Genomic DNA, 24,398 nt, shown 5'->3' with positions numbered 1-24,398 from the left:
TCTAATAAAACAAAACACAGCCAAGCAGCATCCTTCCTATGACAGCACGCAGCCATTCGATAGTCCTTCCACACATGGTACTAGAGGGCACACATCCGGGATAATCATGTGTTACAGTCAGCCCTGGTAACATGCACACAATGTGCCCGCCATACACACGCACACCCACCGGTGGGCACACGGGTTACCTCACGAGCTGGGACTTATTAGTTGTATCAACCGTTCCCATAGAGACAGACGACATTCTAATGCGATAGGCTCCTGGCAGAGCACGTGACCCGGTGCTAGCCTCATCTCCATGGCAGCCGGGGACGGAGCATGACGTCTTGTACACGTGGCGTCCATCTTTGATTGGGGAAGTGCCAGGCTGTGCCCTCTGTAGTCCGATTAGTGGTGTAGGCAATGTATGTTCTTATTTCATTTGTGCTGTAAAGGTGTGATTGTATTTTCACAAACTCTAATTATTGTAGAAAATTGCATCAGCTTTTGACAAGCCATTGAACTCAGAGAATGTACTTTAACCAATTCAGCATCGGAAGGATTAACCCCCTTAATGACCAGGCCATTTTTTGCGATACAGCACTGCATGTTTTAACTGACAATTGCGCGGTCGTGCTACGCTGCACCCAAACATAACTGATGTCCTTTTTTCCCTACAAATAGAGCTTTCTTTTGGTGGTATTTGATCACCTCTGCGGGTATTATTTTTTTTGCGCTATAAACAAAAAAAGATCCACAATTTTGAAAACAAATTAATAATATTTTTTACTTTCTGCTATAATACATATCCAAAAAATAAAATAAAAAAAATGTGTATTCTGCTACATATTTTTGGTAAACAAAATTACAATAAGCGTACATTGATTGATTCACGCAAAAGTTATCGCGTCTACAAACTATGGGAAAGATTTATGGACTTTTATTTATTTTTTTGTTTTTTACTAGTAATGACGGCAATCTGCGATTTTTAGCGGGATTGCAGCAGACAAATTTGACCCAAAGTCCCCTTTCACACTGGGGCATTTCTCAGGCGCTTTAGCATTAAAAAAGCGCCTGAAAGAAGCTGCATCTGCAATCCCAATGTGAAAGCCCGAGTGCTTTCACACTGAGGCGCTGCGCTGGCAGGGCATCAAAAAAAGTCTTGCAAGCAGCTTCTTTGCAGCGCTTTAGGAGCGTTGAATACACCGCTCCTAAAGTGCCCCTTCCCATTGAGGGAGCTTTTTTTAACGGCAAAGCGCCTGAAAAACGCCCCAGTGTGAAAGGGGTCTTAGCGGCGCTTTACCAGCATTTTTAAGGCGCTGGCAGTGTGAAAGGGCTCTGAAAGCACTTGGGCTTTCACATTGGGTTTGCAGATGAGGCTTCTTTCAGGAGCTTTACAGGCTTTTTTTTTAACGCCAAAGCACCTGAAAAACGCCCGAAAAATGCCACAGTGTGAAAGGGGTCCTATGCCGCGTATACACGATCGGAAATTCCGACAAGGAAACCGTGGATTTTTTCTGACGGAATGTTGGCTCAAACTTGTTTTGCATACACATGGTCACACAAATCTTGGCGGAAATTCTGACTGTCAAGAACGCGGTCACGTACAACAGTACGACGAGCCGAGATCAATGAAGTTCAATAGGCAGTTTGGCTTTTCTGCTTGATTCTGGGCATGCATGTTTTTTTGCACGTCGGAACTGCATACAGACGAGCGGATTTTCCGATAGAACAGTTTGGGTCGGAAAAAATAGAGAACCTGCTTTCAATCTTTTTTTGGCAGAAATTACGACAGCAAAAGTCCAACGGAGCATACACACAGTCGGAATTTCCGACCATGAGCTCACATCAGACTTTTCTTGTCTGAATTTCCAATCGTGTGTACGCGGCATAAGTGACACTTTTTGGGGACCAGTGACATTATTACATCGATCAGTGCTAAAAAAAATGCACTGATAAATGTATAAATGACACTGGCAAAGAAGGGTTTAACACTAGGGGGCGATCAAGGGGTTAAATGTGTTCCCTGGGTGTGTTCTAACTGTGTGGGGGCTGGGTTTACTGGGACAAAACAGAGATCGCTGTTTCCGATCACTGGGAACAGCAGATCTCCATGATGTCTCCTGTCAGAATGGGGATTGGCTTTATTTACATAGGCAGATCCCCGTTCTGCCTCTGTATACCGCGTATATGCCTAAAAATGAAGAGCAACTGAGCATGTGCAGAGCTGGGTGAAACAGTGTATTACTGAATTTGAAACAGTATAGGCACTTTACATTTTTTACATAGCTATACCTACAAAAGCAGGACTTCATTTTCTGACTAAAGCTCCACTTTCAAATGGAATGTAACCCTCCTATCCTTTACAACCAGGGAAGCTGCTTCTGTTTCATCTGCAACTGCCATTGAGCTGCACATGATCAGGTATGACCAGTGGCGTCACTAGGGTTGGTGTCACCCGGTGCGGTAAAACATGGTGTCACCCCCCCCCCCTCTGTCTAGGCTGCCCAGCACCAAGCAGGCAGCGCACGGGCATGGGGCGCACCCCAAACCAGCCCCTGTAAATGATAGTATAGGGCAGTATAGTGGCAGGTTAGGGTAGTATAGAGTGGTATAGTGGCAGGTTGGTGTAGTGGGGTGGTATAGAACAGGTTAAGGTGGTATAGGGCATGTTGGGGTGATATAGGGTAGTTTGGGGTGGTATAGGGCAAGTTAGGGTTGCATAGGGCAGGTTGGGGTGGTATAGGGCACGTTAGGGTGGTACAGGGCAGGTTGGGGTGGTATAGTGCAAGTTAGGGTGGCATAGGGCAAGTTGGGATGGCATGGGAAAGGTTGGGATGGTATAGGGCAAGTTAGGGTTGCATAGGGCAGGTTGGGGTGGTATAGGGCAAGTTAGGGTGGTACAGGGCAGGTTGGGGTGGTATAGTGCAAGTTAGGGTGGCATAGGGCAAGTTGGGATGGCATGGGAAAGGTTGGGGTGGTACAGGGCAAGTTAGGGTGGCATTGGGCAGGTTGGGGTGGTATAGGGAAAGTTATGGTGGCATAGGGCAGATTGGGGTGGTACAGGGCAAGTTGGGGTGGCATGGGAAAGTTTGGGGTGGCACAGGGCAGGCTGGGGTGGCACAGGGCAGGCTGTGGTGGCACAGGGCAGGCTGGGTGGTACAGGGCAGGCTGGGGTGGTACAGGGCTGTTTGGGGGTGTACAGGGCAGGCTGGGGTGGTATAGGGCTGTTTAGGGTGGTACAGGGCAGGCTGGGGTGGTACAGGGCAGGCTGGGTGATACAGGGCAGGCTGGGGTGGTACAGGGCAGGCTGGGGTGGCACAGAGCAGGCTGGGGTGGTACAGGGCAGGTTGGGATTGCACAGGGCAGGCTGGGCATGTCAGCTAAAAAAAAAAAAACGGGATGGTGTCACCCCTCTAGCGGGTGTCACCCGGTGCGGACCGCACCCCCCGCACCCCCCTAGCAACGCCTCTGGGTATGACTCCAGCTATTGATGACAGTTTAGTTGAGGACACGAGCAAATGTGACAGTTAGCAATCCTGGTGTTGTAAAAAATGTCTCGACCCATGCAGGATCTGGACCGCGTCACTTCCGGTGCAGCTCTGTCATCAATACAGCTGATCGCGGGGCTCCACTGCGCATGCACAACTTCACTGGCCTTAATCACACATGTGCAGACGCTCAGTTCAGTCGAGTATAATTTTCCTGGACTGAACTGAGCATCTGCGCATGCGTGATTAAGGCCAGTGAAGTCGAGCATGCGCAGTGGAGCCCCGCGATCAGCTGTATTGATGACGGAGCCGCACCGGAAGTGACGCAGTCCAGATCCTGCATGGGTCGAGACTTTTTTCACAACACCGGCATTCCAAGAATGTAACTGTTTTTTTTAAACCATTAATAGATGGGTTTAGTTCCGCTTTTTAATTTACTGCTGGGGCTCTGGGCTTCAGCAAAATGGCAACCTCCAGCAAGAAGAAATAGGGGCAAAGCTAGAGGCAATTTACAGCACTCACTAAGCAGCTGCTCCTGTAGACGCCTGATTGGCTGGGGGAAACAAGTTGGGTGGGACTTCCAGTGACGTCACTTCTGGCCCGTGGAGCACACGCAGCATGGTGCTTCCGGGTTTACATGGGATTCTTTGCAAGTGTGAGGGAAAATCTTTTTTTTAATTAATAAAAGCCATGGTGGTTCTCCCTTTGTTCCCCTGTTGTCTATTTGAGAGGTATAAAGCTCCTGGGAGGATCAGTTGCACTGTGGTAGCTGGAGGAGAGGAGTAGAGTGAGTGACATCTGGTGGCCAGCACAGGCCATTACCCGGGAGGGTGAAATTTACAAGTGCAGTTAGACTCATTGGCCTAGATTCAAGAAGCAATTGCGTCTGCGTAACCATAGTTACGCAGCGCAATTGCTTACTTGCGCCGGCGTTACGAATGCTCCTGATTCAGGAACCTCGTTACGCCGACGGCAGCTTAAGATATGACTAGCATAAGGCTCTTATGCCAGTCATATCGTAGGCTGCATTCTTACGTTGGCCGCTAGGGGGCGTTCCCGTTGTGGTCAGCGTATAGTATGCAAATTGCATACTAACGCCGATTCACAACCCTACGCGAGCCCTGCGTACGCAGTTTACGTCGTTTGCGTACGTCGGGTTTCGCGTAAGGCTGCTCCTGCTAATAGCAGGGGCAGCCAATGTTACGTATACCCGTCGTTCCCGCGTTGCGAAGTTTAAATTTTACGTCGTTTGCGTAAGTGAATCGTGAATGGCGCTGGACGCCATTCACGTTCACTTTGAAGCAAATGACGTCCTTGCGACGTCATTTGCCGCAATGCACATCGGGAAAGTTTCCCGACGGAGCATGCGCACTACGCTCGGCGCGGGAACGCGCCTAATTTAAATGATCCACGCCCCATACGGGATCATTTAAATTACGCGCCCTTACGCCGGGCATTTTTGAGGAGCGCCCACGCAAATTACGTGGCTACTGCTTCGTGAATGAAGCGTAGCGCAAATAATTTGCGGGGGCGCAGGGCAAAAACAGGACACTGCGCCTCCGTAAGGAGTGCGCAGCGGTACCTGAATCTACCCCATTGCTGTACACTTCATAGGGGCAATTGCTTTCTGGTGAGTGTGGAAAAAAAGCACATGTTGCTTTTCATGGAGCACAAAAAAGATTGAATATAATATCACACAGCACTAATGAACTATTTTGACAAAGAGCACTTTGCATCTGATTAATGGTACTTGTTATTCACCAGTAGATTAAATTGTATTATTTTTAGCACTTTCTTTAAATTACTAATGAGATTGAACACATTTTTTATTAGGGGTTTGGATTATTTAGTGGAGATATTGTAAATATGAGGTGACATCTCTGTGTAACACAGTGCCTAAAAATGGAGAGCAACTGAGCATGTGCAGGATGACACAGTGGGGTTGATTTACTAAAACTGGAGAGTGCAAAATCTGGTGCAGCGCTGCATGGTAGCCAATCAGCTTCTAAGGCCTCGTAAACACAGTACGAAAATCAGAAGGGAAAAGTCGTAAGACGAGTTGTCTGCGGATTTCCGGATCGTTAGTACGGTGCATTCGACAGACAATTTGACTTTTACAGCAGACAAAAGCTGGATGTGCAGGTTATAACATTTTTGTCGGATGTGAACTCAACATCTGATTTTTGGATGGTCGGTACAGAAATCCATCACACAAAAGTTTAAAGTAAAAACGCATGCTCGGAATCAAGGAACAACTGGGAAGAGTTTGGTCTTGTAAACTACTGTTCGTAATCTAGAATTAACATTCGTGATGCGGCAATTGATGAAATGTCAAAATTCTCATCTTCTTTAATGGGATAATAATGAAGCTGCTTTTTTGGTGCTACAGATGTAGTTATGACATTGCTAAGGACATATCGGACACTTTTGACACATTTTTGGGACCATTCACATTTACGATTAGTGCTATAAAACTGCACTGATTACTGTGTAAATGTAACTGGCAGGGAAGGGGTTAACACTAAGGTGCGCTAAAGGGGTTAATATGTTCCCTAATGTGTGATTCTAACTGTAGGGGGAGGGGACTCACAAGGGGAGGCGACCGATGTGTGTTCCTCTGTACTGGGAACACACATCGGTCTCCTCACCTCTGAGGCCTCGTACTCACGACCAAACATGTCTGCTGAAACTGGTCCGCGGACCAGTTTCAGCGGACATGTTCGTTCGTGTGTAGGCAGTAACGTACAGAATTCCAGCAAACAATCGTCGGCCAGACCGTTTTCCAACGAACAACTGTTTCCTGGTCTTGCTTTAAAACAGTCTGCTGGAATCGTGTCCGTCAGACATGTTCGGTCGTCTGTACACAAAAGCAGCGTACAAAAACCCCGCGCATGCTCAGTCCAAATGAGGAGACGGGAGCGCTCGTTCAGGTAAAACTCGCGTTTCTTTGGGATATGGCACATTCGTCATTAGAAACCTTTTATTCTAGCAAGAGAACAATGTCTTAAAAAGGCGCACTAAACCACATTTTAAAGCCTCGTTTTATTAATTCTTCTCTTGCTAGAATAACCCCGTTCTCTTGCTGATGCAATTTCAATAGAGTTGTCCCATACTGAAATGTCACATTTCTTGCTTGTGATGTAATCCTTTAATAATGTTTTCTATGCCAGACGTGTGTTTTGGTTGGTGGTCCTCCATAATTTAGAGTAGTCATTTTTGTAAAGGAATGTTCATTTTTTTTTAATATTTTTTTTTGTTTCTAGTTATGTCACCATTTAAACTATTTTTTTTTTACATGTTTTTTGAAAATTTTTTTTTTTTTTTGGTGTTTCATTAGAGAATATTAAACCATGTTGGCACACCAAATGTCCCCCCCCCCCCCCAAGGAGTGTGTCCTTTGTAAATTACCCATTGTATATTTATTAAAGGTTTGCTGCCTAATAATCCCCACAGTATATCAAACAATAGACATGTTTTCAAATGAAAGCAAAAGGCCTTTTATTCAGGCAAATGTCATCACAAAAAAATAAAAAGAACGGCAGCACTAGAATAGATAGCAAACTATATGCAAACTTGCATTTCCAACATGGTGAAGGATAAACTTCCAAGCCTCAGTAGCCAAACACAAAAATATGAAGCAGCAGCACACAAACAAAGAAACCCAAACTGTGGTAGTACAAACACGATGTCCTTTATGTGGAAGGAAATGGAAGGCAGAAAATCAACGTTTCCTCCTCTTTCCAGCCTTCCCTCCAGGCAGCCTTCCAGCGGATCGAACACGGGGTCTTGCAGGTGGGGTTGATGTGGCAGCAGGAGGATGGTGTTCCGCAAGCCGGGCCGGGTCACATAGCCCAGTGTCTGGGGTCAGCAGGCCCCTCTGCATCCACCAAAGGACCTGGTTCATCAGGGCCTTTGCCAGTCTTCTCTGGTCCTCCTCCCCTTCATTTAAATCATGGGCCAATGAGGCACTGAAGGCCTCTGTGGGGTTGAGGGGGGCCCTCATGATGGCGCTTGCCTCCTGGATCATGCGGAGGCTTGCCTCCTCCACAGGCCTCAACTGCCTCCTTCGGCCTGATGGCCTCACCTGGGGGGGAGAAGACTGGCTGGTGGTGGTTCTCCTGGCCGGGTGGACCTGCTGCAGGCCACTGGGCCCAGCCTCCTCCTGGCTGCCACTGACCCCGGCCTCCTCCTGGCTGCCACTGACCCCGGCCTCCTCCTGGCTGCCACTGACCCCGGCCTCCTCCTGGCTGCCACTGACCCCGGCCTCCTCCTGGCTGACAGACACCTGAGGATCTGCCACCTCCTGGCTGATCTCTTCTTCCTGTGTGGAAAAAAAAAGAATTTTTTTACAATTTCGCTAAATAAAACCACACTCATTTTCATGTTTTTCGTTCAGTATTTTCTGTTCATTATTACTTGAATACACTCTACTTCTGACCCCTGCAGTTGTCATCCCTGACACCTATTTGTCTGTACACCTTTTTGTTTGCTTTTTTCCAGCTTGGTTTTATTTTTACAATATCTAATCATTAATCCACCAAGAATTATTTACGCCATAAATATAGAGGAAACTACTATACCTCCTCATCGAAGGGTGGCAGATCTGCATCTCTGTCAGCCAGGCCCTCTTCCTCCGACTCTGCAGGGCTGTGGTCATCTGGGGAAGGTCCGCTGGAAGGTAGCATGGAGGAAAGGTTGGAAGAAAGACTGGACATCGTTTTCCTGCCTTCCATTTCGTCCCGCAAAAAAGCCATCTGTTTATAATACCACAGTTTGGGTTCCTTTGCTTGTCTTGCTGCTGCTCCCGATTTTTTGATTTTATTAGCTTTGTATGCTCTCCTGTATGTGCTTCTGAGGTTGGCAAGTTTATCCTTCACCATGTTGGCAGTGCATCCTGGCACCCATGTTTGCATATAGTTTGCTAGCTCTTCTAGTGCTGCCGCTCGTACATCTTTATTACAATATAATGCGTGTTTTGAATTCCACAGGATGGGCGTGTCCTGATATTTTTGTAGTAAGGCCTCTATAGCTTCCTTGGTTTGTAGTTGGTCCATTTTACTTTTTGAAATATGATATTTTTTTTTGAGTCTAGATTCAAAAAACATAAACCAAAGAAAAATAAATATTCAAAAGGATCAGCGTTGACCTTGATCTAATATGTGTCTTCAAATTTATTACCTATATCTAATTCCAAACACAGTCTCTCTTGTTTAAACAATGATTGTCAGCTCGGCCGCATTGGTTGTACCAAACATTGATTTGCTAGATGCAGAGCCATTGTTAACATTGCAGTAAATATTTTTAATATTGAAAAATAAACAATGCTTACAAATGACAGTATTCATCTAGGCACTCTTTCCTGTGTAAATCTCATGCCCCTGACAATGGATGACATAAAAGACACTTCCTAATGACCTCTGTACAACCAACACTTGAACAATACTTTGCCTGATCTGAATACACCATTCAAAAACTTGTCAATGAGGTACAGCATTGTTCACATCTCTATTTTGTGAGGTGTCCAAAAGCATTTGGATACCAAAATAACATTGTGGTACCCCATAGACAGAATAGCTTAAAAAGGGTGCAACCAACAGCCCAAACCCCCATCCCATGTGTCTACATTTTCAAGGCCTCTGCTGATCACATTTTTAATTTCCTTACCTTCCTGTCTCTCGCTCCTCGTTTCTCACGCTCGCCTAATTACCGCGTAAGATGCGTAATCACGGCGTAAACCTTTTAAACACTCCGCGTATTTATGAAACCCCGCCCTCGTCACCTTTGCGAGGCCCCTAATCAATGAGTTTAGGAAATATGGCGTTAACTGTGTATGTTCTGGATGCGCTCGAAGATTCTCCGCGTAACGGACGTAAACACGTTGTTTGCATTCTCTACACTCCGCGTATGTATTAAACGCCGCCCTCTTCTCCGCCCATGGCGTAAGAATTCATCTTTTCCACGCCCATAATCTCTGTGGGAAAGGAAAGATGGCGATGTCACACGAGCGGGCACGATGCTCTCATGCCACAAGTGAAGGGACAGAGGCAGGGACGTCCCGATCAAGGAAAAGAAGATATAAAGCCACTAATATGCGGTTCCAGGAAATGGTGGAGTTAGTTTACATCATGCGAAAGAAGGACTATGATGGGGAATTAGGGCCATACAAGACCCCTAACCGCCGAAAGGCACATATTATGGACAAGGTGGCGAGGAGAATGCAGAGGATGTTTGGGATCACCAGGTCCAAGGAACAGCTGAGGAAACGATGGTCAGACTTAAAATTGAGGGAGCCACATCAGATGAAGAAAATACTTAAAATTCTGCGTAAAAGTAAGTAAATATATATTGGGGTTGGGGGGGGGGGGGGGGTGGTGATTGTCTGCAATAATGTGTTGCCATGTATATTTCACCATCTGCCTCCTTGGCCAGCTTGTAATTTTAAAGACATGTTGTTATTTATTTTTTAGAACATAAATAACTACATATTTACAAACAGTGTTCTTAGTAAACAACGTAACATCACATAGTTTATCAGAAAGGCTCGGTTATTACAGGAACAACACACCTGGACATGGCTCACTGGCCAAAAACTTTGTTTGTAAACATTGTGTAAAAGCTAGTTCTAGAAAGAAAAAGTATGAGAATGGGAAAGGCAAACAGGATTCATTCTAAAAACAGTGGTAATAAAGCAGATGTTTTCACATCTGCAATGCAGAGCACCTGTGTCTCCCCAAATCAAAAATGGGTTTTGGTAGGGTCTCCCAGAAATACAGTTTAGGGGGGACATCCATGTGTGTCACTTTGCTAAAAAGGGGCAGGATCAGAGCTTGCCATATAGAAGTAATTGCAAAATGTAGGTTTGGTGAAAGATAAAAGTAACTAAATGAAAGCATCTTCTAAGCAATGTGTGCGATTTATGCTCTCCAATATCTGTGTGCTGATGAGTCTACATTTTTTTTGGTTTATTTCAGGGGAAAGAAGTCGCCAGCATTTGGAGGAGGCAGAGAGGGCCAGACAAGGCCAAAATCTGCCATCTCAACATGTGGAGGAGGAGGAGGATGTGGAAGGAGAAGAGGATGTGGAAGGAGAGGAGAATGTGGAAGGAGAAGAGGATGTGGAAGGAGAGGAGGATGTGGAAGGAGAGGAGGATGTGGAAGGAGAGGAGGAAGGAAGAGAGGAGGAAGAAGTAATTTTGGACTTAGAAGTCATAGCAGATGAAGGGCAAGTGGCGGAAGAACAATTTGGCGAATTGAAAGAAGGTGGATTGATGGATGAAGGAGGAGTCCAAGATGATGGGGAAGTGGTGGAAGAAGGAGGAGTGATAGAAGATGATGGGGAGGTGGTGGAAGAAGGAGGAGTGATAGAAGATGTCGAAGAGGTGGAAAGGAGAAGCCCATCAGGTCAGTGTCACCCTAGCTTGATTCCAAAAAACATATGTAGATAGGCCTCATTGAAAAATAATATTGTAAATGCCATTTTTTTTTGTTGTTTTAGGGGAGGAGGATGGTGTGCCAATATTTTCACGTGCAAGTGCTGCTATAATTATTCAGCAGGTAATGGAGTGCAGCACTGAAATGCACAATATGCGTGAAAGGATGTTTCTCATGGAACAGAATGTAACAAATGTCCTTTTGGAATGCAGCACGGAAATGGACAATATGCGGCAAAGAATGATGGTGATCGAATCTAATTTTAAGAACATTATTGACATGATGGGCCGTGTCAAAGACTGAAACACCCCCCGCCCATCCCCCGCCCCCACAAACATTTTTACAGTTTGAATAATGAATACGCCAAAATTTGAATATACACACACAGTGTGCCAACATGTGCTATCTGCCATCACAGAATATCTAATGTCTGTGCTTTGTGGGTCCAACCCCCTCCTCCATCCTCAAGTAGTTGAGAGGAAGGGTTTGCTCCCACAAAACACAGACATTGATCACCCATGATGTCAGATAGCACATGTGGCCATTTGTCTGTTGAACCAATGACATTTGGCGAGTTTGCACTGAATGTGTGTATCTTCCAATTTTGGCGTGTTCCAGTGTGAAAGCACACCATGACTGACTGCTGTTGTGAGTTTTTATATTTTTTGAATTGGATTTTGTTACTTTTTGACCATGTTGAACATTTTGGGATACTATAAAGTTTAGACCATAAAGAATAAACAACGCCAAAAAATTTTTTAAATATATATATAGAATTATAAATCTCTCTAATCACTGAATTTAGTGAAGTAGAGATTTGACTCCAAATTCTCACCTAAAAATTTTCTTTTAGAAAAACACACCAAAAAAAAAAAAAATGGTTAAAAAATTATTGTTTTTTGTGCCTAAAAAATATGGCCAAAAAAAAAATTAAGGCGGTAAACACCCCACCAAATATAATCTATATATATATATATATGTAAACAATAAATCTAACTATATTTGATGAAAAAAAAAGTGAACTTGTTAATAAATGTATAATCTGCATAATATTTTTGGTTGAATTACCTGAAAAAAAAAAGAAAATTTTAAAAAAATTTTGAAGACTCCTAAGTACAAAAGCAGGGAGTAATGAAAAAAATATAAAATTATTTTTGGGGTCATGAACAAGCAAAAATAAAAAAAAATTGACCTCAACATTTACAAATGGAGTTGCTTCTTATTTCTAGACTCAATACCCTGTTTGTAGATGAGTGAATAATGTGCAAAATGTGGTTAGTTACTAAAAGTGGAGAAATCAATTATGCATTACAATTGAAGAAGTTAGTTAGAGAACCAGGAAGACAGAAAAAGAGAAAAAGCATTAATGACAAACAACTGTATAAAGTCCAATGGTCTAATTATTTATTATTTTTTAGAATATTCCTTTCTTTGGGGGCCGAATTAGAAAGAAATATGATCTGGCATAGCAATGGCCCCCCGACCCATGAAGTACTCAACATATTTGTCGCGTACCTCACGAGCTGATTGGGGGGCCAAGCCAGCGCGACCAGTGTCCAGCCCGGGAAGGGGATCTGAGGGTAGTCTTGCCTCAGAACCGATGTCGGGTAGGTACGTCTGGGAGTGCCTGCGTAAAAAGTTGTGCAAAATGCAGCAGGCAAATACAACGGTGTCCAATTTATATTCCGCCAGATGTATCGATGTCCTGAACAGGCGGAACCGGTTGGTGAGTATCCCAAAGGCATTCTCGACTACCCTCCGAGCCCTGGCCAACCGAAAATTAAACACACTCCTCTCTGAGGTGAGGGTCCTCTGGGGAAAAGGCCGCATGAGGTGAGGACCAAGCCCAAAAGCCTCGTCCGCTAGGAACACAAACGGAAGTCCTTCCACATTATCTTCATCTGGTGGCAATGCCAGACCACCAGCTTGGAGACGATCATAGAAATCAGTCCGTGCGAACACTCCCCCATCAGACATCCGGCCGTTCTTCCCCACGTCCACATATAGAAACTCATACTGTGCCGACACCACCGCCATCAACACAATACTATGATAACCCTTGTAATTATAATAGTACGACCCCGAGCGGGGTGGGGGCACAATGCGGACGTGTTTCCCATCTATTGCTCCACCGCAGTTTGGAAAATCACACCGCTGGGCAAATTGGGAAGCCACAGACTGCCATTCCTGTGGTGTGGAGGGTAGCTGTGGGGACAAACAAAATTAGAGATTTAGTACTTTGTAACAAATACATCCTACAAGCATCCTTGTGACAGTTCACAGTATTAAAATTGCATTAGAAAAATGTGCATGGAGAATTTGGGAAATGAAATATATAGGGCCACTTCATTAAGAGACTCCACAGCCCTCTGATGGGGACAATAAAAGTTTGAAGGGGGGGGGGGGGGGGCACAAAAACCAAAAAGTCCTGTTTGAAAAAATGGCAAGGTGGGTTTGTCCCTAGGATAGCATGCTGGACAGGTTAATATTGGGTAAGGGACAAATATGCAGGTAGGCCAAGAATAAAACATGTAAAGCTGATATCAACATGCATAGGGAGAAAAGGTAACGTTAGTTAAACACACAGCATATCTGGGAAAATAAAAAGAAAGTTAGTTGGCCACATTATTAGAGCCAGGAAACTTACCTTAATATACTCCTCATGCATAACTTTGATGATGGCAGCACACGTGTCCGGTATGATGACCCCAAGCGCCTGCGGAGAGATGCCTGTCGAGAACTTGAGGTCCTGCAGGCTCCTCCCAGTCGCCAGGTACCGCAACGTGGCAATAAGCCTCTGCTCGGCCGTGATGGCTTGGCGCATCACAGTGTCCTGCCTCGTGATATAGGGGGACAGAAGATCCAGCAGACGGTTGAATACGGGGTCCGTCATGCGGAGAAAATTCCTAAAGTCATTAGGATTATTCTCCTGGAGTTCCCTAAGCAGAGGCATATGTGAGAACTGGTCACGCTGGCGCAACCAATTCTTGGTCCAGAAACGCCTCCGCCCCCTGTTTCTGGCCAAAGTACTGGACAAATGAACATATCCAGCAGCCATCCCATAAACAGCACCAACTCGCGAAAATTGACGCTGCTGCTCCATCATGGCTTCAAACCGGCCGGCTGGTCAGTCAAGAACACACTGAAACAGAAAGCACTCGCAAATCCAGCACTACCTGCGACAAACGCGTGACAAACAGATACGAGCGCACAGGATGCAACTGCTAAAGCAGAAACAACCTGCTTGCCTATAGCCGAATGACAACTACGTTACCGCAAGCACACGCACTGAACCCGTGAATACACGCTGTCAAAGCCTGGAGACCGAGAAGCGCGAATCAGCTCTAACCAAACCTTCACTAACACGAGCAAACACGTAACTAGCAAAAGAGGAACAGAGGGCGGCGCCATTAACTTTGGTCTTCCCCTTTATAGTGACGTCGTACGTAGTTTACGTGCACGCGTTCCGGTACGACGGGAATTTGGTCCGCTGGTGTGTACACGCCAGCGGAACAAAACACAAATCAGCCTTGTACGCCGGAAACTGTCGGGCAGACAGTTTCCAGCGCACAGATCCGGTCGTGAGTACAAGGCCTGACAGGACATGGATCCACGGTCCTGCCATGATTGCCTGCAATCGCGGGTGCCTGGCGGACATCGTGGCCACAGGGCACGCACGCCGGGTCCCGAGCGATGCCGCGGGCGTTCACGCGTGCCCCCTAGATGGCCGGGAAGCCCAGGACATCATATGACGTCCACCCAGGAATGGAGATCCCATCTGTGGACGTCATATGACTATGGGCGGGACTTGAAGTGGATAAACAGTATAGGCACTAGGGCCCGGATTCAGATACGAGTTACGACGGCGTATCTCCGGATACGCTGTCATAACTCTGATTGTGTGGGGTCGTATCTATGCGCCTGATTCTTAGAATCAGTTACGCATAGATTTCCCTAAGATCCGACCGGAATAAGTCTCTTACGCCGTTGTATCTTAGTTGCATTTTTATGCTGGACGCTAGGTGGCGCTTCCGTAGATTTACGTGAGGAATATGCAAATTAGGTAGATACGCCGATTCAGAAACGTACGTCCGCCCGGCCCATTTTTTTACGTCATTTACGTAAGGCTTTTTCCGGCGTAAAGTTACCCCTCATAAAGCAGGGGTAAGTCATGTTAGGTATGGACATCGGAAACGTACGAACAGCATCGTAATTTACGTTGTTTACGTAAGTCGTTCGCGAATAGGGCTGTACGTAAGTTACGTTCACGTCGAAAGCATTGATAGTTTGCGGCATAATTTGGAGCATCCGCACTTGGAAACGTACACGGACGGCGCATGTGCCGTTCGTAAGAAACGTCAATTACGTGGGGTCACAAGTAATTTAAATAAAACACGCCTACATCATCCACATTTGAATTAGGCGGGCTTACGCCGACACATTTACACTACGCCGCCGTAACTTAGGGCGCAAGTTCTTTCTGAATACGGAACTTGCGCCCTAAGTTACGGTGGCGTAGTGTATCTGAGATACGCTACGCCCGCCGATAGATACGATAATGTATCTGAATCCGGGCCTTAGTTTTAATGTTTTCCATAGCTATACCTGCAAAAAGGGACCAGCCTGAAGTGATCTAGCAGGACTCAATTTTATGACTAAAGTTGCACTTTAATTCACCAATTTGAAACACCATGATAAAGACCTTTATTTTGAAAAAGTGACAGTTCTTTTCATCTTAGTTCAAAAGAATTTGAGTCACATTATCTTGTGTAAAGCTTTGTGACTTGAGCCTATGACTATTTTTATAGCTAACAAGGAATGCTTTCCTCGCAGCAGGAATATCTTGTCAGAGGCTCAGATCTTAAAATAACCATGAAAGATCTGGCCAGGACGGAGCCTGTGCTTCTAGGACAACCTAGCTGGAGGTGTCAGGAAGGGATGTATTTCATGTTGGAAGTTCCCGTGCTGCCCCATGCAAGTAACTTGTTACTTGTAGCGTGTAGGTGATATGTCTGAACTGTATAAAGTTACAGATTCCTTATTGATAAGCAATGCTAGAGCTGCCTGCAAAAAGGAGCTTCTCATATTAGAGGGAGTGACGTGTTGCATCAACATTTCCAGGAAGCAGCCATTCCCAGACTATAATCTCTATACTCTTCGGATTCCTGTGCTTGATCACCCACTGGAAAACCTGTCTGAACATTTTGACCAATGTGTGGATCTGATAGACAGCACTGTTCGCAGTGGAGGGAAGTGCCTGGTCTATTGTAAGCACGGACGTAGTCGATCAGCTACAATCTGTATTGCGTACCTGATGAAATGTAAAAATATGAACCTGTTGGAAGCCTTTCAGGTATAACAGTCTCATGTATTTGTCTTTAGTTTGTATGTGTTTCCATCATTTGAAGTCAGCAGCATGTGTTTGCAGTAATATCAGATGTTGCTCCCGTGGTATACACGTAGGGCCGGATTCAGAAAGCACTTACGCTGATGTATCTTCTGATACGCCGCGTAAGTGCACGGATGTGCCGTCGTATCTCTGCGCCTGATTCTTGAAATAAGATACGCCTGAATTTTGGCTCCATCCGACCGACGTAAGTCTCCTACGATGTCGTATCTTGGGCGCATATTTACGCTGGCCGCAAGGGGCGCTTTCATTGTTTTACGCGTCAAATATGTAAATGAGCGAGATACGCCGATTCACGAACGTACTTACGCCTGTCGCAGTAATCTACGCCGTTTACGTAAGGCGTACGTCCGGCGTAAAGTTAAGCCACATAAAGCAGGTGTAAGTCATGTTAGGGTATGGACCAGGGAACAGCCGTCGTATTTTACGTCGTTTACGTAAGTCGTACGTGAATGGGGCTGGGCGTAGGTTACGTTCACGTCGTAGGCATTGAGCCGTCGTATCTTAGGGAGTATATGCAACATGATTCTGAGCATGTGCGCGCATGCGCCGTTCGTTCGGCCCTTCATTTAAATGGAGTCACGCTTCATTTTAATAGCTCACGCCCACTACCATGCTACTTTAAATTAGGCGGGCTTACGCCGGCCAATTTACGTTACGCCGGCGCAACAAAGGGAGCAAGTGCTTTGTGAATACTGTTCTTGCCACTCTGTGTTACGTTGCCGTAGCGCATATGAGATGCGCTACGCCCGCACAAATATACGCCACTCTACGTGAATCCGGGCCGTAGTCTTTTGGAATCACAGGGACACTTTTTGGATCCAAATCCCTCTATCGCATTTCCCTCTCAGTCATTCCCCTTTTAGATCTGATGTATAAATTGCTATTAGCATACTTTGAAATACTAAAAGTGTACAGTGCCTTGAAAAAGTATTCATAACCCTTGAAATTTTCCACATTTTCTCATGTTATAACCAAAAACGTAAATGTATTTCATTGGGATTTTATGTGATAGACCAACACAAAGTGGCGCATTATTGTGAAATGGTTTTCAATTTTTTTTTACAAATAAATACCGTATTTATCGGCGTATAACGTGCACCCTAAGTTTAGGAGGGAAGTTTAAGGAAAAAACATACATTTTAAATGCCCATCAATGCAGCCTTGCCCAGTGTCCATCTGCAGCCTTGCCCAGCATTTATCTGCAGCCTTGCCCAGCATCCATCTGCAGCCTTGCCCAACGTCCATCTGCAGCCTTGCCCAGCATCCATCTGCAGCCTTGCCCAACGTCCATCTGCAGCCTTGCCCAGCATCCATCTGCAGCCGTGCCCAACGTCCATCTGCAGCCTTGCCCAATGTCCATCTGCAGCCTTGCCCAGCGTCCATCTGCAGCCTTGCCCAGCGTCATTCTGCAGCCTTGCACAGAGTCCCCCTGCAGCCTTGCACAGAGTCCCCCTGCAGCCTTGCACAGAGTCCCCCTGCAGCCTTGCACAGAGTCCACCTGCAGCCTTGCACAAAGTCCATCTGCACGCTTGCACAGTGTCCATCTGCAGCCTTATAAGTGTCCATCTGCACCTTGCCCAAAATTGCAGCATGATGTGTTTTTAAATTTAGCGCCGCAGAGATACACAGAGCCGGATGTCCTGTGTATTCGTCTCGTCTCGCAGTCCTGCCCAGTCCCGCCCTGTCCCGCCCCTTGGCCCGGCTCCTATGATGAACACAAAACCGGTCCAATGGGGAGATGTAAAGGCTAGGAGGTGGGACTTGGCGTGACTGCGAGCGGAGCTGAGCCTAGTCGAGTACTCAGTACACTCGGCTCTACTCAGTCTATGTCAGCGGCGCTCTTCTTGCCTTCAGAGACAGCTGGGAACGGCGTATAACACTCACCCACGTTTTTCCCCTGATTTTAAGGGGAAAAAAGTGCGTGTTATACGCCGACAAATACGGTATGTGAAAAGTGTGGCGTGCATTTGTATTCAGCCCCCCTGAGTCAATACTTTGTAGAACCGCCTTTCACTGCAATTACAGCTGCACATATTTTTGGGGATGTCTCTACCAACTTTGCACATCTAGAGAGTGACATTTTTGTCCATTCTTCTTTGCAAAATAGCTCCAGCTCTGTCATATTGGATGGAGAGTGTCTGAAGAGCAATTTTTTCAAGTCTTGCCACAGATTCTCAATTAAATGTAGGTCTGGACTTTGACTGGGCCATTCTAACACATGAATATGCTTTGATTCTAAACCATTTCATTGTAGCTCTGGCTGGATGTTTTGGGTCGTTGTCCTGCTGGAAGATGAACCTTCACCTTAGTCTCAAGTCTTTTGCAGACTCTAACAGGTTTTCTTCTAAGATTGTCCTGTATTTGCCCATCCATCTTCCTATCAACACTGACTAGCTTCCCTGTCTCTGCTGAAGAAAAGCATTCCCACAACATGATGCTGCAACCACCATGTTTCATGGTGGGGATGGTGTGTTCAGGGTGATGTGGCAGTGTTATTTTTCCGCCACACATAGCATTTTGCTTTCAGGCCAAAAGTTACATTTTGGTCTCTTCTGAACAGAGCATCTTCTTCCACAGGTTTGCTGTGTCCCCCACATGGCTTCTCACAAACTGCAGATGGGACTTCTTATGGCTTTCTTTCAACAATGGCTTTCTTCTTGTCTTCTATAAAGGCCAGGTTTGTTGAGTGTACGACTAATAGTTGGACAGATTCTCCCACCTGATCTGTGGATCTTTGCAGCTCCTCCAGAGTTACCATGGGCCTCTTGGCTCCTTCTCTGATTAATGCTCTCCTTGCCTGGCTTGACAGTTTAGGTGGCCAGCCAAGTCTTGGTAGGTTTTGCAGTTGTGCCATATGCCTTCCATTTTCAAATGATGGATTGAACAGTGCTCCGTGAGATATTCAAAGATTGGGATATTTTTTCATAACCTAACCCTGCTTTAAAGTTCTCCAAAACGTTATCCCTGACCTGTCTAGTGTGTTCCTTGGCCTTAATTTTCTGTTTGTTCACTTAGGTTATCTAACAAACCTCTGAGGGCTTCACAAAACACCTGTATTTATACTGAGATTAAATTACACCCAGGTGGACTCTATTTACTAATTAGGTGACTTCTGAAGGCAATTGGTTCCACTACATTTTAGTTAGGGGTATCAGAGTAAAGGGGGCTGAATACAAATGCATGCCACACTTTTCAGATATTCATTTGTAAAAAATTTGGAAAACCATTTATCATTTTCTGTCCACTTCAGAATTATGTGCCACTTTGGGTTGGTCTATCACATAAAAATCCCAATAAAATACATTTACGTTTTTGGTTGTAACATGACAAAATTTGGAAAATTTCAAGGGGTATGAATACTTTTTCAAGGCACTGCATATATTGCCAGCCAGGGCCATATTTCGGCATAACCAACATATGCCATGGCTTCATGGAGCAGAACATGCGCAAACATTATGCTGCTGATTGTTCATTATACATTCTTGTGTATTAAAAGGTGCCAAACTGCCATCCTGCCTGCCTATAACTTTCGGTTGGGTCCTTACTGTTCTCCCTGAAAAGTTTATGTTGGTGTATTGTGTGTCTGGATTTCAACCACCATAGGTCTGTACAACTGGAACTAAACTACTAGGGGGACAGTCTGCCTACTCTATTGCTTCTAGATATACTGAGGCAGAGATTCTCTTTTTTAGCCCTTTCACTCCCCACCTCAGTTATGGCATCTGATTTAGTGTGATAATATTAGAGCGACCCTGTTTGCTATACAAAATATGTTAAAGCACTGCCTACCTGTAAAAGAAGGCAATACATACCCACCTTTCCTGCTGCCTAGGCTGCCCAACTCTGCACCAATACTGAGAAATATTTTGCTGAAGTGCACATTGAAACTGACCCTGCCATGAGTGATAATTTTCTGGGTAACTTTATTGTCTGGAGCATAAGCAATTGCGGTGCATCCATTAAGGGCGCAGGAGCTCCCCCCCCCCTCTCCTGCTCACCCTCCCTCTCCTGCTCTCTCACATAGATATTTTCATGCACTAGCCTTGTTGGGCGCCGGGCATATAAATTACAGCGGCGGATGTGTTTTGGAAGCACCTGATTAGAGCCATAGGCTCTAATAGGCTTCCTGATTAGAGCCTGTGGGATCTAATTGGCATCCAAAAGGGTAAACAGCTGGCGCACTGCTGTGCGTTCGCTGATTACTCAGTCTTGTGTTAGGGAACCGAATACATCGCTTCCCTATCACTGACCTGCCTCTCAGCCAATCAGGTGCACCAAGTCTGGTTACCCTGTCACCTGATTGACTGAAACAACAGGCGCCGCTATTGGATGCCTGACGGGACATGAGGACGGTGAGGAGAAGTGCCTGGCCCGCAGGAGAAATAAAGGACCCCGCTTGTCACCGTCACCTGCTGCCCCACCAAGACAGGGTTAGTGCCGGGCAGATGGCGAGTGGGCGGGGGTCACACTGGCAGAATTTAATGCGCACACTGGCAGCATTTAAAGGGGACACTGGCAGCATTTGGCACAGTGGCAGCATATGATGGGCACACTGGCAGCATTTGACACAGTGGCAGCATATGATGGGCACACTGGCAGCATTTGATGGGCACCCTTGCAGGATTTAATGGGCACCCTGGCAGCATTAGATGGGCACACTGGCAGCATTTGGCACAGTGACAGCATATGATGGGCACACTGGCAGCATTTGATGGGCACCCTGGCAGCGTTTATGGGCAGAGTGGCAGCGGTAAGTATTTCATAATGTGCTAGTAAACTTTTTTGGTATTTCCAAGACCAGTGATAAGTTCCTTAAATAGCACTGGATATAGGGAGCATTGGGAGAATTTAGTAAAATAAGTCTCACGTGAATTAATATGTTCTCTTTTTCAGAAGATTAAAACAATAAGACCATCAGTAGAGCCCAATGCTGGATTCTGGTCCCAGTTGGAATCATATGAAAAATCTCTTCAAAAGAACAAGTGAATGCAGAATTACTGTGTGGTCCAAATACTCCCATGCTACCGAGTGATTAAAGATATCACATGTAGGTCTCCTCTTAAACATCACGTCTTCTGAACTGGCAAGTACTGGGATGGGAGCTCCTGAGATTACATGGTGTTTTTTATAAAGATGTAAAAATTATTTCACAATTTTCTGTATTAAGTAGATGTAAACCTAACCGGATGACATTTAGCTTGCTGAATCATTGAGCATAGTAAACAATGTCATGTTTTTTCTTTTAAAATATACTTAATTTTTTTATTTATTTTCATCTCAATGCTGCTCATCTACTTCTCTTTTTTTGCCAATTCCTATTAACATGCATATGCTTCAACGAGAGCAGCATGCAGTTATTCAGGGCCCATTGGTGGCAATGAAATTGCAAAATGTGTCAGCATAGCAATTACAGTCTCCACCAGTTCTTGGCTTTTTCATCAAAGGTGCATGTGACAAAGTGACAACACAGGAGAACAATTGGAAGACAGGGACATTGTCATCCTGTAACAGAAATTGGCTAACCTAGGACCTTCACAGCAGGATTTGCAGGCAATACTTTATTAAAATCTGTAGATTTGAAAGATTTCAAGAGATTGAAAACTATTTTTGAAAGGTAACTTAAGAAGCCAAGAACAAAGCGGATAACAGGGGCTTTGGCGAGGACTACCGTTAAATGGCATCCACAACAGAAAGCCCCTCTGTCACTAAGACACCAGACAAATCTGAGAGCAACCAAGAAGACAACATATCCCCCGACCAAGCCCAGATCTTTGCTTCACAAAGCTCTGCAGACCACATCTAAACAGATAACAGGTAGACTACTGTGTGAAAATAGGGAGCTGGGGCAACAGACATCATTACTGTGGTTGATGGCCACGAGAAAGACCTGGAAACCCTCCGCGATGAAAATGCCCTGCTCTTCTCTAAGATAGAAGTCGGTGAGATCAGATTTTTTGGTCACTTTGTCAGTCTTCCTCCAGGAGCTTGCTCATAATATCCCAGTCAAGCACATATGGATCAAAAGAGTCCACAGAATTGCCAACAAAAAGCAATCTTAGAGAAATATTTTAGTTATGTAACTATTATACCACTCAAAGGACTATCTCCTGCTAGCCACTAGAAAGACCAACCAGCTCTTTTTTCAAGATAATCAGTATCAGCTTTTTACAGATATCTAATCTTTCACAATCACCAAGAGGAGAGCCATTACACTCTGCCTGGAAACAAAGAATTCATTACATATGGGGGTTTTCCTTTAGGCTCCTTTTCACTGTTAATGGCAGACAACAGTATGCACGCACGATCCCAAAAGATGTACAAGTCCGCCTGACAAGTTCATAACCTACACACCCTAATATTCTGGGACCAGGAGCCCCACTGTGAAGACCTCACCTCCTAAGCCACAACATGGACTCCAAGAAGAGTGCAGGTCATGGCACCTTCATCGGTCAAAGCCCAAAGCCACCATTTTTGAGATCTCATTCCGCTGAATGATCTGTGCCTCTTCAGTCCTGTAGGCTTCCCTGTTTTCTCCTCTGTACTTGTGATTCTGCGTTCTGCAAAATATTTGCCTCATTGACATGTTAGGCCACTAGTTTAAGAGAAACATGTTCTTGGACACTGATTTTAACGTCCCACTGCTAAGGTTCTGTATTATTAACAGCCCTGCCTTACCAAGCATTTCAGTTCATGTACCTGGGGCTGCGTTGCAAACAGCCTACCTCTGATTTCATGAAACTGGTGGACATCCCTACCACCTATTCCACTGGGCCCCCATTTGGTCTGCCTGGTAACTCCTTTATGATACCCCACTCTCCCATAGGCCCCGTACACACGTCCGAGGAACTCGACGGGCAAAACTCATCCTTTTGCCCGTCGAGTTCTGTGTGAAGCCGCCGAGGATCTCGGCGAGCCAACTTTCCTCATTGAACAATGAGGAAATAGAGAACATGTTCTCTATTTGGCTCGACGAGGAACTCATCGGCTTCCTCGGCCGAAAGTGTACACACGGCCGGGTTTCTCGGCAGAATTCAGCTCCAATCGAGTTTCTGGCTGAATTCTGCCGAGAAACTCGGTCGTGTGTACGGGGCCTTAGAAGAAAAGACTGTGTAATTTGTCTCTGCTCTGCACCATCTAATCCTATACAGGGATGCAGATTTTCATTATCTAGACATCTGGTGTAACCACTCCACACTATGCACCACAAGTCTTATGACAATAATCCTTATCCTGCTTCCAGGCCCAGTCTCTTACAAGGAAGACCCTGCTCTGCTTAGTTCATTTGCATTCTTAGGTAATTGTACTATATCTCTATACATCTTGGGTATTCTGGAAAATGAGGTTTTTGCATGACAGTGTTTGCAGGGAGGAAAATGTGTTTGGGATTTACAGTATTTTTTATCTTTGCCTCCTACTGGCGTCTCTCACGTTTTTTTTGCCCTCTTCCCCTTCCAGGGGATCCAGCTTTAAAAAAAATTCTGATAACAAACGTAGCTGATGGTTTTGTTGGGAATATAAGCATTCAGACCTAGACATGTATCCAGTAAATGTATTTTGTTCAGCTTTTTTGATATTTGAAGTTCAATGTTATTTCAAATAACATATAATATAATGTTGTTTGTGCATAGCCTTCTGTATTTAAACGTTCCTTGTCTGTAATTGAATTGTGTTTCCATTAATATGAAGTATGGATAGTATTTCTGAACATTTATGTGACTCTCTTGTGTTGATTTATTCATATACATTTTCTTGTCAATCTATGTATTGCTTCTTAGATGAAATAAAGCTGGAACTGATGTCCTGAGGAAACCGATACGACCATGAAATGCATCAATAAGGGTTTCTGTATATTAATGTTGTATTTGTACATGTTACTGTTTAATTTACTGCAAAACATTGACTACAATATAGGACAACGTTTATTACTGATTTTATTGTTCTAGTTGGGTTAACAACTTTTTCTCTGTACTACACATATTCTCAGCTGGACTTTCTTCACAAATGGGGTACTGTCACTAGTGTTGCTCACGAATATTCGCATTGCGAATATTCGACTCGAATATAGCATATTCGAGAAATCGCGCTATA

General features: G+C 45.1%; 2 protein-coding genes across 3 annotated transcripts in view; one reads left to right on the top strand and one right to left on the bottom strand.

The window, feature by feature from the left end:
- Nucleotides 1-274, bottom strand: part of ANKMY1 (ankyrin repeat and MYND domain containing 1) — a 67,848-nt gene extending 67,574 nt beyond the window's left edge. Inside the window, exon 1 of the mRNA XM_040348992.1 lies at nucleotides 189-274. The gene's annotated coding sequence lies outside the window, so the exon portion shown is untranslated. The remainder of the gene's footprint in view (nucleotides 1-188) is intronic.
- Nucleotides 275-15,823: 15,549 nt separating this feature from the next.
- On the top strand, nucleotides 15,824-24,140 carry DUSP28 (dual specificity phosphatase 28). 2 transcript variants are annotated; one of them, XR_005748614.1, is made up of 3 exons: nucleotides 15,824-16,253; nucleotides 21,204-21,357; nucleotides 24,086-24,140. XR_005748614.1 is itself a non-coding variant. In XM_040348991.1 (2 exons), the coding sequence occupies exons 1-2, from the start codon at nucleotides 15,909-15,911 to the stop codon at nucleotides 21,294-21,296; spliced, it is 438 nt and encodes a 145-aa protein (XP_040204925.1). In that variant the 5' UTR covers nucleotides 15,824-15,908; the 3' UTR covers nucleotides 21,297-23,141. The 2 variants fall into 2 exon arrangements, 1 of the variants encoding a protein (XP_040204925.1); XM_040348991.1 differs by lacking the exon at nucleotides 24,086-24,140 and having other exon boundaries at nucleotides 21,204-23,141.
- The last annotated feature ends 258 nt before the right edge of the window (nucleotides 24,141-24,398 follow it).

Source organism: Rana temporaria, chromosome 4, assembly GCF_905171775.1.
Source record: "Rana temporaria chromosome 4, aRanTem1.1, whole genome shotgun sequence".
NCBI lineage: Eukaryota > Metazoa > Chordata > Amphibia > Anura > Ranidae > Rana > Rana temporaria.
The sequence above is the reverse complement of the archived record's forward strand: the minus strand, read 5'-3'. Positions and strand labels throughout refer to the sequence as shown.